At 43.1% G+C, this 18,506-nt stretch overlaps 1 protein-coding gene across 4 annotated transcripts in view; it reads right to left on the minus strand.

The window, feature by feature from the left end:
* The window catches only part of Rgs10 (regulator of G protein signaling 10), a 39,324-nt gene extending 34,608 nt beyond the window's left edge, over positions 1-4,716 (minus strand). For 2 of the 4 annotated variants that reach the window (XM_063244830.1, XM_063244828.1), the window contains exon 1: positions 429-513. In XM_063244830.1, the coding sequence (XP_063100900.1) occupies positions 429-504 (76 nt within the window). In that variant the 5' untranslated portion in view covers positions 505-513. Of the gene's footprint in view, positions 1-428; positions 514-4,498 lie in introns of those variants that run through there. The other 2 variants (XM_063244831.1, XM_063244829.1) reach the window with 2 other exon arrangements.
* Positions 4,717-18,506: the final 13,790 nt, after the last annotated feature.

Here is an 18,506-nt window from a genome sequence, read left to right on the forward strand (position 1 = left end):
CACATATCAGTGAGGCAGAAAGGACATTTCTTAGGATCAGGGAATATGTCTTCCTCAGGGCCAACCCTGTGTCTGGCACTCACGTATATAATTTATGGTGATCAATACTTTCTGAGGAGTGAGCTAAGCTGCTTATTGTGTGCTGGGGGGGGGGGGTTTCCAGAAGGCACAGAAAGAAATAAAAATAGATTTTTACTGAGCACTTACTACAATCCTCTAAGCCTCACAACGATACTACTTGGAGGTTGGTCCCATCGTTGGGCCCACTTTATAGATGAGGAAACTGAGACACAGAAAGGTGAACAGCTGCTTTAAAGAAGCAAGCAAGAAAGTGGAAGGGCTGCAGCAGCTGTAGGTAAAGCTAGGAAGAAAAGAGAATAACAGATATAAAAAAGGAAGGCCCATGCCCTTTTAGTTATGGAACTTACTGTGAACTGAGAAGATGAGACTTGGACTTCCAAGAAGGGAGAGAGGAAGAGAGGAAGCTGTCACCTCCATATTCATTCTCTACATATATTTGAACAAGGCGACTCAGTGGATGCTGTATGCAGGTGGCCCTGGACTTGGGTCCAGGACACTAGTTCTCTGCCCCTTCTAGCATCGGTGGCTCTGGATGAGTCTTTGCCCCTGAGGGGCCTCCAAAGCTTGGCGGGAACTTGATTTGTTCCCTCATCCTGGGACATTCAGGTGCAGAGAACACAGGGCCAGCAGTGCCTGATGCAAGGAAAACTAGACTTTGGAACAGACAGAAGACAGACACTCTGGGGGAAACAGACATAGAGGTGCTAGCACCAGCCCCCCAGGAGCAGAGTGGGAAGCAGGAGGAAGGGGCCTGGGGGAGAAGGCAGGCCATATCAGGGGTCTCTGAGCACCAGGCTGCCCTGAGCACTTGGCAGGCCCTTGACATGGCAACTGGCCTGGAAGGAAAATTTGTCCCTCGACGCCTGCAAGGGACTGTTTTACTCCAGCAAATACCTCCTGACAGCTCTTATCAAGAGGCTGCTGCTGCTGCCTGCCTGGGCCCCCTCTGCCCCCACTGCCATCCTGGGTCTGCTGCAATGGCCTGCTATCTGGGGGAAGCAGAAGAAACTCGTGAGAGTATATTTAGTACAGTTTAAACAGCACGTTTCCAGAGCCGGTGTCGGGGCCGAGGGGATGACTCAACCAGGGGAAGTAGCTTGTTCACCCAGGAAGCCACAGGGAATGGCCCAGCAAGGAACCTGCCTAGGTGTCCAAGTTTCTTACCAGTGAGGAAAGGAGACACAGATCAAATACAGAACCCTGGTGGCCAATAAAGCACCATTAGTGCCTCACACCCACTGGCTTCGGGGTTGGAGATCAGGGTGGGACCCACACTCGGCACACTCCTGGGCTGACTTGTACAAAACGACACCACACCTTGCCCTCTGTGTCTGCAGGCCAGGCTCAACCTCATTTTCCTTAAGCCCCCAGCCCAGCCAATGAGGTTCCGTAGGGAAAATTCCCCGCTGCCAAAACGCTCCATTGCTGGACTGTTCCAACAAAGACATTAAATTGCTATGTAGACTGTCATCTTAAAAATAAAAACTTAAGCCCAGCTATAAATCTGAAACTGTTCCCAAGGGCTTAATGGAATAATGTGTAACAGGCCTGGGTGGCCTGGCTGGCAGGGTGAGGGCTTCTCCGACATTATGAGCCCTTAGTCCAGCTGTGGGCCAGAGGGTAGCTTTGAAATTGCTTTTCAAATGGGCACATCCCAGCTATCATCAAAAAATGGAAATTACTGTGGGGGACAGGGAAAATGAGCGAAATCCCTTGAGGGAGCCCTACATTTCAGTAACATAAAAATCAACTAGTTAAAAATGCGTGCTGGGCGTAGTAGCACAAGCCTGCAATCCTAACCCTCAGGAAGCTGAGGCAGGAGGATTACCTCAAATTCAAGGCCTACGTGGGTTACATAGTGTTTTCAAGACCAACCTGCACTACACAGTGAGGTTAAAAAAAAAAAAAAAAAGGCAGCCCCCCCAACCAGATTGGTGGTCTAGGGTAAGGCTGAGGAAGTTAACATTTATCAAATCCCTTTCACCCCAATTTGGCTGGTGAAATACACTTTGAGAAACCTCAGAAAACTAAGACAATCTCGGTTAAAACCGTGGGAGTGGAAGTTAAGAACGCAAAACTCAGTTTAATGACATCATCTCCAATGAGATTTTGCAAAAGAGCAAAAAATAAAACAAAACAAATTTTTAAAAAAAGTAACACAGCAGGTGCTTAGGGAGGCAGCAGTAGATCTAGAGCCAAATCTGGGGCCTCCCAGGGTGGATTCAGCTTTTGTGGGGCCTGAAACAGAACTTCCTGATGAAAAACAATCTAGCTAAGAACATGGCTCATTGGTGAACCGCTCACCTAACATGCACGAGGCTCTAAGTTTCATCACAAAATTACATTAAAATTAAAATCACCCCATTTCCCATCAGTACAGGGTCCTTCTCCCACTTGGATGGCTTCCTGGTACCTCCATCTATGGGCCCTCATTTCTCCTTTCACTTGGCTCCTCCTGCTGCCTGGTGACAGGGATGAAACTGGCAGGAGGCTGTGTCTTTTCATACAAAGGAGGCAGACTTTAGACAAAAACTTCCACAGAATTTAAGCATCCAGGACCCAACTCAGGATGTTCAGCAGCTGTCCTTTCTATCAGTGATATAACCCATCCCACTGAGCTTAAAATCTGTCGCTCTGAAGCAGGTACTCACCACAGACGTTCCTAAATCTGCCTTCAGTCTTGTTGGGGTACAACCTGGCCACATGTAAAATCACCCCAAATCATGTATCTCCTGTGATTTAATGGTTCCACGTTTATTCCATGCCACACATTGTACCACGGGCTTCTCATGTTTTAGAGTAGTTAGGACCACGACTCTAGGAAACCCACTTTACAGATGAAGAAACTGATGCAGGTCAACCCTTGATTGCAGCATTTGCCGATTTCCATTATGTAAAAAGCCCACCATAGCTCATTTTAAACTACCTATGGTTTAGAATCCATATGGCTTAGTTCCCAGATTTCCAGAATATTTAGCAAATGGCTCTTGCAAGCCAATTTGAAACTGCAAAACAGGCAAGTCTGGAAACTTGCTCAGTGTCGCTGAACCAGTTTGAACTAGGAGTTTAACTCCAGAGTACTGGCTCTGACTATCACTCCATGGACCTGTGCAGATAACAGGAAATGGCCACCCACAGCACATCACAACTCTTGAGCACCTTGAGGAGCAACACGGACAGGTTTATATGACCATTACCTGAGCACTTAACATAGCCTGAGCAATGATGTAAGATCCTTCACTGCAATAAGCTTACGTGAGTTTCTATTTGCATAATTTTGAGTATTTGAGTCGTCCTTAGTATTAAATGCAACGATTTGCATAATTTGATGGGCAGAGGTTAGGTTCAAATTAGATGATTAAGAGAGAGGGGTAGCTATGATTATTCCCGTTTTGCAGATCCTTATTTGGCACAAAGGAGTTGCATAGCTAATCAGTAGTAGTGGAGACCCAGCCAGCCTGGTCGTAATTTCCTAACCACACAGAATGCTGGGTGCAAAGAGGAAACCAATCAACACGTACTGACTCTCAGCACTATGCAGAAGTGAATCTTGAAGTGGGCGACACAGGAAAACCTGTGAACCCTAAACGTGAGAGTCAGACAAACCTGGGTCTGATTCGCCAACATCTACAGTGTAATGTCTACAGCTCCTGGCTTCAGTTCCCCCTCTTGCCAGGTTATTCTAGGGGTGAAGAGAGAACCTGGATGATGAATCTGGCCCTTTTCCAACTGTTAGCATGAACAAAAAGACTAAGAGGATCAGAATCAAGGGTTTCTTATCCACCGTGGCTCTTTGTCTTTTCAAGGTGCTCCAAACCGTGGCTCAATTTGGTCCAGAGTGAATCCTTTGCCATGCAGAGCTTCGCTGGCAAGAATCACATAGATATTTTCTCTGTCATAGTGTTTAGCCATGTACCTGGACCCATGTTTCCACTCCGCAGAGCTGCGGGCTCCCGGGCCAGCTGACCAGGGAGAAGCCCTGGTCCAGCCGTGCCCACTGGGGCGCACGCGGGCACCCTTCCCACCAACAAGGAAAACCAGCCCGGCGCTGGTTTTCAGACTCTGGATCCCACTCTACCTCTAAAGTTTGGGGGTGTTTTGGATCTCCTTTTTCGCCCAGACCATCACTAAAAAGAAAACTGTTATTGTTCCCTTTTCAGCCAAACTTCCTCCCCGGAGCGTCTCTCAAAGCTCCGCGCTCCCGCCGCAGCTGGGACAGCGGGGCGCGAAACCCAGCATGGAGAAGTGGCGAGGCGGCCTGGGTTCCCGTCGGGGCGGCACCGCGGAGCCGCGCCCGCGCCCATGCCCGCGCGCAGCAGGGAGGAAAGGATGCCCAGCGGGCAGCGCCGGCCGGGGCGGCTCCTCGATCGCTCCCGGAGCCCCGACTAGCGGCCTACAGGTCCCGGGAGCCGCTTACCTGACGGCGGCCGCTTCCTGCTCAGCCGGCTCACGGCGCGGTTAAACATCGCCGCGGGCGCCCGGGGGAGGAAGGAGGCGCAGCCCGGCGGCGCAGCGGCCGAGTCGGAGGAAGGCGAGGAGGAGGAGGAGAAGGAGGAGGAGGAGGGTGGGGAGGAGGAGTCCGCTCAGCGCCGCCCCAGCGCGCCGGCCCCGCCGGCCGCCCTCTCCCTCTCCGAGAGGCGCCGCGTGGCGCGCTCCGTGCGCCCTCCCCGTGCGCTCCCCGAGGGGCTCTGGATCCCGCCCGGACAGCCGGGGCGGGGCCGGGCGGGGCCGCCCCAGGTGACCCCTGCAGCCCCGCGCCGGGGACCGGAGCACGCGGCAGGCAGAGCCGAGATGCCGCCAGTTTCCAAGTCCTGCGTCCGCGCTGGGCACCCGCCCTCCTCTGAGCACAGCCCGAAGCTGGCTCGGCGCCACGGACCCACGGCGCCGGGTGACTCGGGCAGGCCGAGGTCACCTCCGGATCAGAGCGAGCCCGAGGCCTCGCGTGACCGTTGAGTCCGTACGCGGGGCTGCCCGTGGCCTTAGCCTCCCCACCCCGGGGATGTGGGACGCCCACGCACAGGACCTGGCCGCCCCACCCCACTCCCCGCGCGCGCACTTGGTGGGCGCTGGGCCTTCCCTCGCCGCGAGCGCGAGTGGGGCGTCACCAGGGCCCGGGCCGCGGGACCGCGAGGAGTGAACGGAGTCGCCGCGGGTGGGCGCCCTTTTCCAGGCCGCTGCGCGCTGGCGCCAGAACTCAGGCGCCTGCTGCCCTTAGCTTGCGGATCCCGGGGCGGACCTCGAGGAATTCGGGATCTCTGCGGTTCGAGCGCCGACCGGCTCCGCTTTGTACGCCCGCGCGCCCAGGGCGCTTCTCTAACTTGGGCGCAGCCTCAGGCGGGGTCTTTCCGCTCAGTGACCAAAGTCCTTGAGGGTCCCAGCGGCCTCTTAGCTCGTTTCTCCGGTCGCCCTGTCAGTCACCTGCTCAGCGCCTTCTCCAACCTTCTCTGTCATTTCTTCAAAACAGTCCAAGGGGCGGCGGCGCGGGGTGGGGGTGGGGGGGTCATTAGCTCCATTTCTTGAACATTTACTTTGCAAGGAATTGTCTTTCTGGCGAGTTTTATTTTTCTGCTTGTGTGTCTAGCTTTGTCTCTAAATTGGCCTTTATTTTTAGCTGTACTAATTGCTATTTTTCTAAACTGCTCCCCAATCGCCCCTTCATTTTTCTGCAGCATTTTCAGTAGTTGGCACTTTCTTTTGTATCTTCTATTCTGAGCCTCCTGTTGTGCTGGGTTTTCCTCTCTCCCTCTGCCTACCCCACAGTCCAGTTCTACCCTAACTGCAGCCCTTTGTGGTTGTTTCTTATTTCCACCCCTTCCAGTGCTCGCTCAGAGTATTCTCTGGCTCTGCTATTGAAGAGGATCGCCAGCGTCCTGAAGGTTTCCGGGGTTTTCAGTTTGCAAATCAGAGACCACGGAGTGGTGGAACAGGCCCAGAACCTAGCTGAGAAGCCACCCTTCTGAAGTCTTTCCTTCCCTTATCCGTGGACTCCAGGGACAAGCTTCCATCCATTGAAATAATACTTAACGATAACCAGAGCCTTTGTAAAAGGGAGATTTTAAAAGCTGGCAGAGTTCTGAATCTAAATGAGACCTCTGCCTCTTATAAAAGCAGAATTTGTGCAACAACACCGCTACCCCACCCCGCCACTAGGAAAACTTCCCCAGAGACCAACCACAAGTAATCCTACTACAGGAAAGACAGGAAAGAAGGGTATCGGCACAGTGGGGCAGAAAACAGGCACAGCCAGCCAAATGCTGTCTCAGTTGTCAGCCCACCCTACCGTATCGTCAACCCTAGTGTGGCCTTCACCATGCTTATGAACCTCTTGAACTAAGAATGCCAAGCTGTTCCTGAGGGAAAAATTTAACAGCTTCAAATCACTTTCGCGGTCTTTTTAGCATATGAGATAGTAAATACGTAAAAGAAAGACCATCCTGACATTGCCACAAACACCTGTTTTAAGTGTCTGAAGAGTCAGTTTTGTGTAACATGTAGATGGCCAAGGAGAGAAGCATAAAGCCACATAGCTCCCAGAGTTCACTAACCACACTCAACGCACTGAAGTTCTGCCCATAGTCTGCACCTGAACTGAGGGTGCTCAGCACCCACAAGCACCACCCCTCTAAGTGCACCCCTCTCCCGTAGCCTACCCAGCTCAATCAAGCCTGCACCAACAGTGAAGCCAATTTGGGCAAGATGCGGGAGCTTGGTCTCTTTTCTCCCCCTGCTGGTCTCACCTTTGGTTTACCAAGTTTCCAGTCAGGTAAAAGACAAAAACCTGGGGGCTGGGGATTTAGCTCAGCAGCATAAGCGCCTGCCTTGTAAAGCAGGCAGTCGTGAGTTTGATCTCTGGTACTGATAAAAAAGGAAAAAGCCAAAAAAAAAAAAAAAAAAAAAACTGCTAAATTCCAGTAAAGCAGAATTTCAGAGATATTATTTACCCTAGGGGTTAATGTGCTTTATTCTGTTCAGAAACTTTAGAGAATTGGTGATAAACTGTGACTATATTTTAGCATCTCTTTTATGCCCAGAATATATATAGTAAGACTATTCTACACAATTTGAGGCAAACCCAGTAAGGAAAAATAAGTAAATCATTAGTGTTTGAAGAGATCTAGGTACCAATACTGACCGTGCAACAGATCAGCTGTGTGTCCTTAGGCAATTAGAGCCTCGGGGAATAGAACAAGGCAACGATGACACCTCCATTCCAAGGGTGTAGTATACAACAGGAATAAACAAAAATGTATCTGGCATAGTGCTCAGAACATGTATGCACACAAAAAATTACTGGAATCTAACTCTGCCACCTGAATGCTGGGATCATAGATGAGTACCACCACGCCTGGTGTGTTTTCTGGTTCTGTAAAGTGACTAGAGGGTACAAGTTTTTTGGTGGGGGTAACTATTCAGTAATTGAAACCTGAATTCTCCACTGAGTTGAACACTACACATATGTAAGCTCTCATTTTTACATTAGTTTTCCTTTCTGAAAACTTAATTTCACATGGAAGGGGCAAGTAGACCCCAACTGGCTTTCCCATCTGTGATCTCTCTTGCACTTGCAGTCACATGTTCCTGGCATATCACAGCTGGAGGAATCCTGGGAGAGCAGTCACCTGTGATCCAGACCAGGAAACTGAGGCAGACAGCAGGTAAACCTGAATATGGCCAGTTTTAGCAAATATGACGCTAGCTTTCCTGCCCTGGGCAGGAGGTCTCTGCAACAGCACCTTCTCCCTCATGCCATGAGGTAGTCATGACAAACCACATGAAGAGGAAACTTTGCACTTAAGCTTAAAATTCTAGTTAGGATTTTCAGTCAAAAAAGACAGATTATAGGCTAGATATATTTTCGTAGCAGAGTGCTTGCTTAGCATGAATGAAGCCTGGGGTTTAATTCCCAGTATCTGCCCACCCTACTCCCAAAAAGTGAGATTAATTCTATCAATCCATATTTCTCCAATCTCAAGATGAAAATGATTAGCCAGGCAGGAGCAGTGGTATTGCATTCTGTAGTCTTAGCTTTTTAGGAAGCTGAGATAGGAGAATCACATGTACAACAAGTTATGAGTTTGAAAGCAAATGGGTCAATGCAATGAGACCCTGTCCAAGGAAGGGGAAAAAATGTCAAATCTGGTGTGGTAGCTCGCGCCTGTTATTCCAGAACTCTGAGAGATGAAGGCAGGAGGATCCAAGTTCAAGTCTAGCCTGAGCAATTTAACAACTTTTTGAAACTCTGTTTCAAAGTTTAAAAATGTAAAAAGTGGCAGAGATGCATCACAGTGTTAGGGCCCTGAGCCCCAGTTTTGAAAAAAAAAAAATCAGCCATAAAAAGGAGAGGTCAGGTGACACATTTCTGTAATCCTAGCAGAGGCAGGAGGATTCAAAAGTTTGAAAACAGCTCGGGCAACTTAGCAAGACCCTGTCTCAAAATAAAGGGTTAAGGATGTAGCTCAGTGGTAAAGTGCTCCTGGGTTCCAGCACCAATACTTAAAAAAAAAAAAATCAGCAGTATATTTCTGGGCATGGTGGCATACACCTACAATCCTAGCACTTTGCAGACTGAGACAGGAGGATCAAGAGTTAGAGACCAGGTAACAGTGAGTTCCAGGCCAGCCTAGACTGCATAGTGAAACCTTGTCTAGGGGGTGGATGAAGAATGTTCAGAAATTTAGATGTAAATCTCTGAAGAAACAGCTTTAAAAAAAAATCAAAAATACATAGCCTGTGAAGAGGAAGCCCAGGAAAGGATGCTGAAGGGAGTACTGTTTTTTCAAAGACTTTAGTCCTATTTCACTTTGTTATGGTGCTGTTGTCATTTAATTTTTGAGGCAAGGAACTGCTGTGTAGTCCAGCCAAGGCTGATCTAGAATTTGTGATTCTCCTGTCTCAGCCTCCTGAGGGCTGCGATTATAGGCATCAAACCACAGCAGTTTGTTTGACTTTTTAAAACTATCTATCTATCTATAATTTTACTGAAAATGAAAGTTAATTTTTATTTTTTTGGTACTGGGGATTGAACTCATGACCTTGCAACTTGCTGGACAAGAGCTTGTGCTGCTGAGATAAATCCCCAGCAGAAAGTTTTTAAAAGTCCTAGCAATCACTATTTGTGCAGTCCATAAGAAGAGAGGAAAAAACTTGGTTGACATCACTAATAATAGCAACAGCTAAATCTCAGTGAGTACTTAGCAGGTGACTGGCACTGTTCTAACACTAATTTAAATATGTCTCTTACAACAGTCCCTTCAGAAGGGTCTCAGTTACCACTGTACACAGTCTCTGATGGCGCTGGACACCTGCAAGTCAAACGGTGGCCCCTTGTGGGCTGAAAGCTTATTTCACACACATTCTTTCAGCACTCGCTAATCTCTAACACAGGAATTCTCTTCTGTAGAAACAACAGAAGAGAGATCCTGGGAACTGCTCGATGTCAAGGCACAGATATCGAAAGCAGGGTTAGAACTCACATCTTTTGGCTCCTCGTGACAGCTTTGCACAACTGCCCACATTCATGAACCGATACTGACAGACTGATGATTGATTGATTTGATTGATTGATTGCAGTGCTGGGAACTGAACCAGGACCTGGTGGGGCTCTCTACCATGAAACTACATGTCTAGACCAGAAGAATGCTCTTATTGAAAACCTCATGTTTCAGATATCTACTTTGTAACATACCATTTTTAAATCCTAAGGGAGAAGGGGTTTGGGATTTCTAAGAATTGTTCTGCTGTTTGTTTTTGGAGACAAGGCCTCACTATGTGATTCAGGTTCCTCTTGAACTTACTACATAGCCTAGGCTGGCCTTGAATTTACAGCGATCTCCTGCCTCAGCCTTCCAAGTGCTGGGATTACAAGCATGGCCATATGTCTGGCTCCTCAAAAAATCATCATCTAGTCTTTCTTTCAAATCTAGACACTAAAATGTCCTCTGGAAAGTAGAAAGAGGGGAGAGAGAGACAAGGAGAGAGGGAGGGGGGAGAGAGAGAGAGAGAGTTGTGCATGAACACTTACACACAGACGTGAACATAATAGTAAACACTGCTCCGGTCTTTTACTGCTTCATTGTCACAAACAGCTCTCAAAAGTACCGTCCAGCAATGTGAAGCCTCAGCCACAGCTAAGCCAAGTAGACAGGGCTCAGGGCTTCTCAAAAACTCCTTGGAAATATCACATTCTCTTGGGGATTTCTAGATCAGTAGTAGTATGTGGACCTGGTTTTTGGAATTTCCCAAGCTATTTGATTAAAATTGCAGAATGAGGCGACTGGTAACAGTGGTAGGGGGTACAGCTAGGTTGGGCCAGTACACAGGACTGTGTGCCTTGACCATGATGAAAAGTGAGTGCACAAGAATTGGCATCAGGGAAGAGGGCTTCAGTGACCATTGTTTAAGATAAACACTATCTGACATAAAAAGACTCACTTTATGAACGTTTTAAATTTCATTACAAAAGTCTATAGCCATCATATACCTACCAATATTCCTTACTACTTATTTGAATTTTATTTTATTTTTGGTACTAGGGATTGAACTCAGAACCTCACGCTTGCCAGGGAGGCACTTATGCCGCTGAGCTAAATCCCCAGTCCTTATTTGAATTTTAAAAAATTCTAAAAATAGTTTTTCTTTATCTAAACCCATTCATTTATATTTCTCTGATATGGAAAAATATGAAAGTGCTTTGTGATTTTTATTGAACTCTTCTGGTTACTCATCTATGCTCATATACTAAAATGCTTAGAAACGTTTAAAGAACATATTGTGAAACAGGAAGAAAATGTTCAAACCACAAGAACTAGGGAGGAGGAAAGGAAGGGAAAAGAATAAAATGATGAGAAAAGGGAAAAAAAGGGGCTGGGGATTTAGCTCAGTAGCATAAGTGCCTGCCTTGTAAGTGTGTGGTTGTGAGTTCGATCCCCAGTACTAATTAAAAAAAAAAAAAAAAGACAAAAAAAAAAAAGGAAATAAAGCTTTTGTTAATAAGGAGGGGAAGGGGGGGGGTTGATGGGAAGGTAGAGGAATAGGAAAGGAAAAAAGAATCAAGTTATATATCGGTAAATTCCCTAAAATGATATGTGATCATTAAGTATGCCTAGAATTTACCAATTAACTTAATTAAAAGAAAAAACTTTTTAATATCATAAAATTCATCTGAGAAAGTTACAAAGCAATCTTCAAAAAAATAGATTACTTAGCAACATGTTTACATATATGATTTCCAAATACTTTTTTGATCAACCATGAAATTTGTGTAGAGTTGTTTTACAGGTGGCTACAAAAAATATCTTGTAAAGGCAGAAACTTGCAAGAAAATCATCAGATAAAAATTCAGGGATGTAAGTCATGTTGTTTTTGCTTAAATTTTGCCCTACTGGAGACTGTCCTGAATCATCAATTCCTTGATATGCACTGGCTAAGTTCTCATGCAATATACGTTGGTTCATAATTTTAGTATTTTTATCAGTTGTTATGTGTTATTACTGACTCAAAGAATTTTTCAAAGAAAAAAAGTTGCAATGATATACAAAACCATAGTTCAGGCTTGCCTCCCTGATAAGCATGTGCCTCGAGTGAGCAGCGGGCAACCCTGGGAGAGAACCAGGCAGCCAGCATCTCCCAAGATCCACACCTTGTTGGAACTTAGGGCACTGAGCAACAAAGCAACCCGTTCATCTCCCTGGTAGGCAGCTGTGAGCTTATGGACCTGTGGGCTGAGAATCAAACAACCCTTCCGCGCCTCACCCCGTTAGCAAAAAAAAAGGGAGACAGAGGTCTCTTGGGAGGATGATGGTATGCAATATAGCAAATATGAGGGATTTCCTTCTACTATCTCTTTGAAGGCAAATATTGTTGTCACTGTTTTGCTTTGTTCTGATTAATTGTATTGCTCTATTCAATATCCTGTTTTGATGGGTTTTATGATGTTCTGTATTTGGTTTGATTTTGCTATACCTGATTGAAAGGACAACTATTTTGAAGATAACGAGATATACTATATATATACTATACTATATAGTATATATAGTATATATACTATATATACTATATACTATATATATACTATATAGAGATATACTATATATATATACTATACTATATAGTATATATATAGTATATCTCGAGATATATAGTATATCTCGAGATATACTATATAGTATATATATAGTATATCTCGAGATATACTATATATCTCGAGATATACTATTACTGTTATCCCAGTATCCTGCTGTGAAATTCTGTACCAATTTCACTGCAGTGTCTAGATTGGCTTTGTTCTGTCTCGTTCTGTTATATTTTACTACCTTCAAAAAAAATAGCCATAATTCAGATTTTGAAGATACTTAGAAATGGAAATAAATGCACGTGCATGTGTATGCATGTGCACATAGGCAGAACTACAAATTTAAATGAATTTGCAAATAAACTGACACATGAGAGTTGCTGGCACAACCACCAGACAGTTAAACTGCATTTTAGAGACCATCTGCATAGCCTACAAATCAAAAGAATGGGCATCAGTTCCACAGATACTTAGCAGTTGACAAGTCCAAAGTTTTAAGCCCTAAAATCTTTCCTTAATGAAGTTCTGTTTATGAGGACAAAGATAATATACATTTCTGGTTATCAAAATCATTAGATGATCTCTATTGATAACGACAGAAGAGTCCATTAATGGTACTCAATATTTTGGGTTTTTTTTTTTTTTTGAGATTTCTACTATGTAGTCTAGGTTGGTCTTCAACTCACTATGTAGCCCAGGCTGGCATCAAATTCTCAATGATTCTCCTGCCTTGACTTCCTCAGCACTGGGATTATAGGTATGTGCCACCATGCCCAGTGATACTCAGAATTACATGCTTCCAGTCATAAATATCAAAATATTTGCTTTTATAATGGGAATCCCAGATTTATATAAAATCTGTCACATGCCATTTTGGGTTCTGTTCGTTTTGCAGGGATGTAGAGATACAGGCAAAGGCTACTGCAGGCATTATCTACAAACCCAATCTTTCTGTGGAGATTGAGTCTCTTTTGTCACCTGTCCTCAACTCTTTTTAGTCAGGGTCACCAGGAGGTTTTCCAGTCCTAACATAAAAAGCAGTACATTTTTCAAGAGCTTACATAACACTCTTGACTTCATAGGCTGCATAGATAAGGATGAGGCAGCTGAGGAATAAAGACTGGTATCTAATGTATTTTGCAGATGTTTGGTAGTAATTCTACCAATGTTATTGAAGTGTTTTATTTTCTATATTTAACCCATTAGATTAAAAAGGCCAGTAGGTTAAAACCCCCTTAAATCAATTTGAGCAAATTGATGATCAGCTGAGATTTCAACTCATCTGTTGTTTAAAATAAGCTGTCATATAAAATGAACCTGATAAAAACAAAACAAAATGAACCTGATAAGGCAAAAATGTAGAAGTGTACTGGTTCACACACTCACTTAACAATGAGCTGAATAAATTTACATTAAGACCCCAATTGTGCTAGACAGAAAATGACAATTTGAAAGGCAATGATATATCTGAAAGGAAAATATCTAGGTTCACATATAGTAATGGTTTTATTATTTTTTAAATGTCATCTATAAAATTACAAAATTATGTACACTTGCTGTGGTAAAACACAACGTAATTTTAGTGTACAACTCAGTAGCTTATGTATATTTGTACTGTACAAGTTCTCTAGAAAATTTCATTTTGTAAATTTCAAACTCTACCCATTAAACAACTTCCTTTTTCACCCTCCTTTTAGACTGTTTCTATGAATTTGACTATTTTAATAAGTTGTGTAAGTGGGATCACATATGTCTTTTTGTGATGTATTTCACATGGTATAATGTCTTCAGGGTTCTTCCATGTCATACCATATGTCACAATGTAATTTCTTAAGGCTGAAGAATATTCCATAATAAAACATTGCATTTTATTCATTCATTCACTGTGGATGAGCATTTGGTTTGTTTCTACTTCTTGGTTATTGTGAATAGTGCTGTTATACACAAAAGGATAGATCCTTAACAACCTGCTTTGTGTGTGGTGACGGAGGCATTAAACCCAGGGACTCACGTGTCAAGCAAGTGCTCTACCACTAAGCCACATCTCCAGACCTAATTCTTTTGGATACATAGTGAGGAGCAGGTTGCTGAATCAGTTTTGCTTGTTTCTCACTGGGGATTAAATCCAGGAGCTAGTGGATGCTAGGCAAGCCTTCAACCAATAAGATACATCCCCAGACCTTTTTTTAAAATTTTGAGACAGGGCCTCCTGAGTTTTTCAACCTAACCTCAAGCTTTTGATCCTCCTGCCTCAGCTTCCCATGTCTACAGTAGTGGACCACTGCACCCAACTGGAAATTCGACTCTTAACTTCTCAAAATCTCTATATTGTTTCCCATAGTGGTAACACTGTCCTACTTTACCAAGAGTTCAAAAAGGCTCCACATTCTTGCCAATATTTGTAATTTTGTTTTGATTAAAACAATTGTATACTTCCTATCCACAGTTTTCAGGTTGAAGTAAACTACTGAAAATTGGGGTTTTATGCTAGGGACAATGCCACATCATACAGGCAATTTGGGGTCCAAGTGTTAGTAGATTCATGTTTGTTTTTTTTTTACCGGTACCAGGGATCGAACTCATAACCACGTGCTTGCAAGGCAGGCGCTTATGCTGCTGAGCTAAATCCCCAGCCCCCAGATTCATGTTTTTAAAAAACTAATGCAACTATCATGTCATTTTGTTTTTTCCCAGTACTGAGGACTGAACCCAGGGTCTTCACACCGTTTTTCCCTTGACCTTTTTTTAAATTCTGAGACTGTCTTGCTACGATGTCATTAAATTGCCCAAGCTGGGTTTCACTCTCCTGCCTCAGCTTCCCAAGAACAGTGGAATTTCAGGCATGTACCGCCATACCCAGCTTATCATTCTTAAAGTTATTAAGCAAATAAAGACACAGAACAGCATGTATAACATGCTATCATTTCTAGCAAGGAGTGAATGTTTATACAAGCGAAACCCTTTGGAAAAATACAGGATGAGGGCTGGGGATATAGCTCAGCAGCCTTAAGTACCTGCCTGGCAAGCATAAGGTGCTGAATTTGATTCCTGGTACCAGAAGAAAAATACAGGATGCTAATACTATTGGTACCTTTTCGGTGGAAACTAGAAACAAGTTTTTAATGTATTTTTAGTAACTTTTAAATTGTGTTTAAGAATTATCTGTATTAATAGTCAAAATAAAAGGAACCTGGGAAAGCCTACGAGGTTAAAAGCTTACCAGGACAATTAGAACAGAAACAAAACAAAAACAACCTTCTACAATCTAGTATTGTTAATTAGGGTATTGACTGGATTTTCATACCATATGCAAACAAACTGACACAACCAGTTTTGAAAATTTTTAGGTCGCATCTATTAAAACTGACTAGACACACATCCTACAACTCAGATTTCCACTCCCAAGTACATATACAAAAAACACTGCTACATATTGTTCCCAGTGCTACATATTGAAAGCCCAATCAAAGAATAGAATGTCTTCAATAAACATTTATCCATCATGATGGAACACATCAGATTTAAATAAAATGGTATTTTAAATGCCTTCACAGGAAGTTTATCAGATAGCAGAAGACCAACACTGTTAAATTACTTGTTCTCCAGGATTTCTACAAGTCTTTCCTAACTACTCTTAACATCACACTCAACACTCACAATTAAGAAACTTCTTCCTATGCTACCTAGTTTACCAGTAAGATGCTGAAACACATTTACTTTAGACATGTGATGCATGTGTCACTTTTAAGAATTTCAACTGTCAATTCCCATGACTAGCTCCATTTGTGCCTGTTAGAGTTCTCCTGTCTAGAACCCAATTCTGCTGTGCTGGCAGCACCTCTTCCTAAAAATCACCCCTACCTTCCAGCCATCAGGCTCCACGGCCCAGTGTCAGTCTTGTGTTATGTGGGGCGGTTATGACTTCTAACTCACACATCCAGGAATTCCTACTGGAAGCGCATTCTAATCACCCTTGAAACATTTTAGCAAACTATTATGGTAGTAGTCACAGAGATCTTTAAAACACAAACACACACTGTAGCAGTTTTGTTTTTGGGGACCATGAGCAATACAGTTTTCCTTTCCTAACGGTCAGGAAGAGGAACCCAGGCTAATGAATTTTATTTCAGACCACCTTCACCCACAACTGTGGAATCCCACAATCTGCATTTTAGTAAGCACCCACTTGATCCTGATTAAAGTCCTACTCAGAGTACCAGGTGAGGTTTCAGTTTCAAGACAGTGACTAAAATACATGCTTACTTTCACTTCCTCAATCATGGTCATGCATCAACTTCTATTAAACATCTGTAACACACCAAGCACTATTACAAGCACTAACGTTGTTAGAAAGAGACACACTCCAACAGTACCTGCTCCCTTGGAGCTTACATTCTAATGTAAGAATCTGACTGACACAGCCAAAGAACAAAACCAGCAAAGCAACAGGGAATTATCCTTCTCAAAAACAAAGTATGTCCCAGGGTATAAATTAAATATGAATTTAAAGGATCTCCTAATTCAATCTTTTTACCATAAATGCTCAAAGGCAATTATTTTAGAACACTAACTTTTGCCCCACATTCTAATACACATGTAGAACACATTATTAAATGAAAATACTGAGTGGAAGTTGAAAAAAAACTAGCAGGGCAAAAGTATTTCTAGTATTTTATTCTCAATACCCAGTAAGTCTTAGTATTCTTGATGCATACAGTCTTAAACTAATTAACATATCACACATCAACACCCAAACCATTATCCATGCATTACTACACCTTCCCAAGATTGTCCAAGCCCATGTCCATACTCTCCTAGTTACATATCTTATGCCTATTTGCCCAGATGATTCTGGACTTTACTGGTATACACACACCTAATTAAGAAGGATAATGGGAAAAAAATCGTCGGACAAGTTACAGTTATCTACTGGTTATAGATAGCAAAATCTGCTTTCCCTTAAAAATCCCACATTGTACAGCACCATTTGATAACGGGGTTTTTGTTAAGTTCTTAAGTATAAAGATGTCAAGAGGTCTACAAGCAAGCTGGGCCCAGCTGCAAGGTCAATAACTAGATATTTTTCAGCATAAAATTAGCTCCTGGCTTTCCTTAAACAGTAATCTAAAAAGCATTACTTTTATTCTTTTTGTACACTTTCCAAGATGACCTCAAGACATTAAATATGGGTTGAGGTAGGAAGATCCCTGGAGTGCAAAGCCAGTCTAGGCAACTTTGTGAGACCCTGTTTCTTAAAAAAAGGGCTGGGGATGAGGGAGGGTACTGAGGGTATAGCTCAGTGGTAAAACATGCTTTGTATGCCTTGGTTTTGATCCCCTGTACCAACAGGTGGGGGGAGACAGCAGATACAGGTAATTTTTCCAGAGGAAACTCAATCAATTGTTAATGGATTTTTTAAAAAAGTATTTGGGCTCAGGCTATTAGCTCCAGTTCTTTTTTCTTTTTTTTTTTTTTTTTGTCTTTTTCCTTTTTATCGGTACCGGGGATCGAACTCATGACTGCCTGCTTGCAAGGCAGGCGCTTATGCCGCTGAGCTAAATCCCCAGCCCCTACCTCCAGTTCTTCAGGAGCTGAGGCAAGCGGGTCACTTGAGGCCCGAGGAGTTCAAGGCCAATCTAGGCAACACAATCTAGGTCTTCTAATCCAAGAAATAAATACAATTAATTGGAAAAGTTAGCACACATACTGGAATTATGTTGAACATTTAGGAAATCATTTACTGGATATGTGCCTTTTGTCAACTGTTAACTCTGATAATCTTTTTTAAAAATTAAAGAATAGAAACTATATAGATTTTGTCTCTCATATAAAAGCCTGGAGATTTACTAAAGGGTCATTTACTATTAGTGCCCTTTTTTCCTTCTTAGGATAAAATATATAATCCCCTTATCCCTATTTCCTAAATTGAATTTTCACATTCTTGCCCTAAAAGAGGTATTTGCACAAAGTATCTTACAAAAAACTGTAGTAACCAGCTTATCTATATCATCTTTCAAAATAAGCCCAACATTGGCAGAAAATGGGATCCAAGGTTTCATATCAGTATGGCATTTGAATACCACAATAACATCACAATTTGGAACGAAGTTTTAAAGTCATAATTATTTACACTATTTCCTTAAAAAACAAATAAAAGGCTAACTTGAATTAATAAAATTATAAAAACTACTAGGATATCTTACTACCAAATAGCAGGATACATTCACCCTTATTTGGACCATTTAACAATGAAAAACTAGTAAACAGCTAAAACAAATATTTTTGTCTAATACATATTAAAAAGTTAATACTTATAATATACAAATGATAGAAATATAAATCCACATGTGAAAGA

Source organism: Cavia porcellus, unplaced genomic scaffold (assembly GCF_034190915.1).
Source record: "Cavia porcellus strain 051 isolate PalLab524CR breed Dunkin Hartley unplaced genomic scaffold, mCavPor4.1 scaffold_2, whole genome shotgun sequence".
Classification (NCBI taxonomy): domain Eukaryota; kingdom Metazoa; phylum Chordata; class Mammalia; order Rodentia; family Caviidae; genus Cavia; species Cavia porcellus.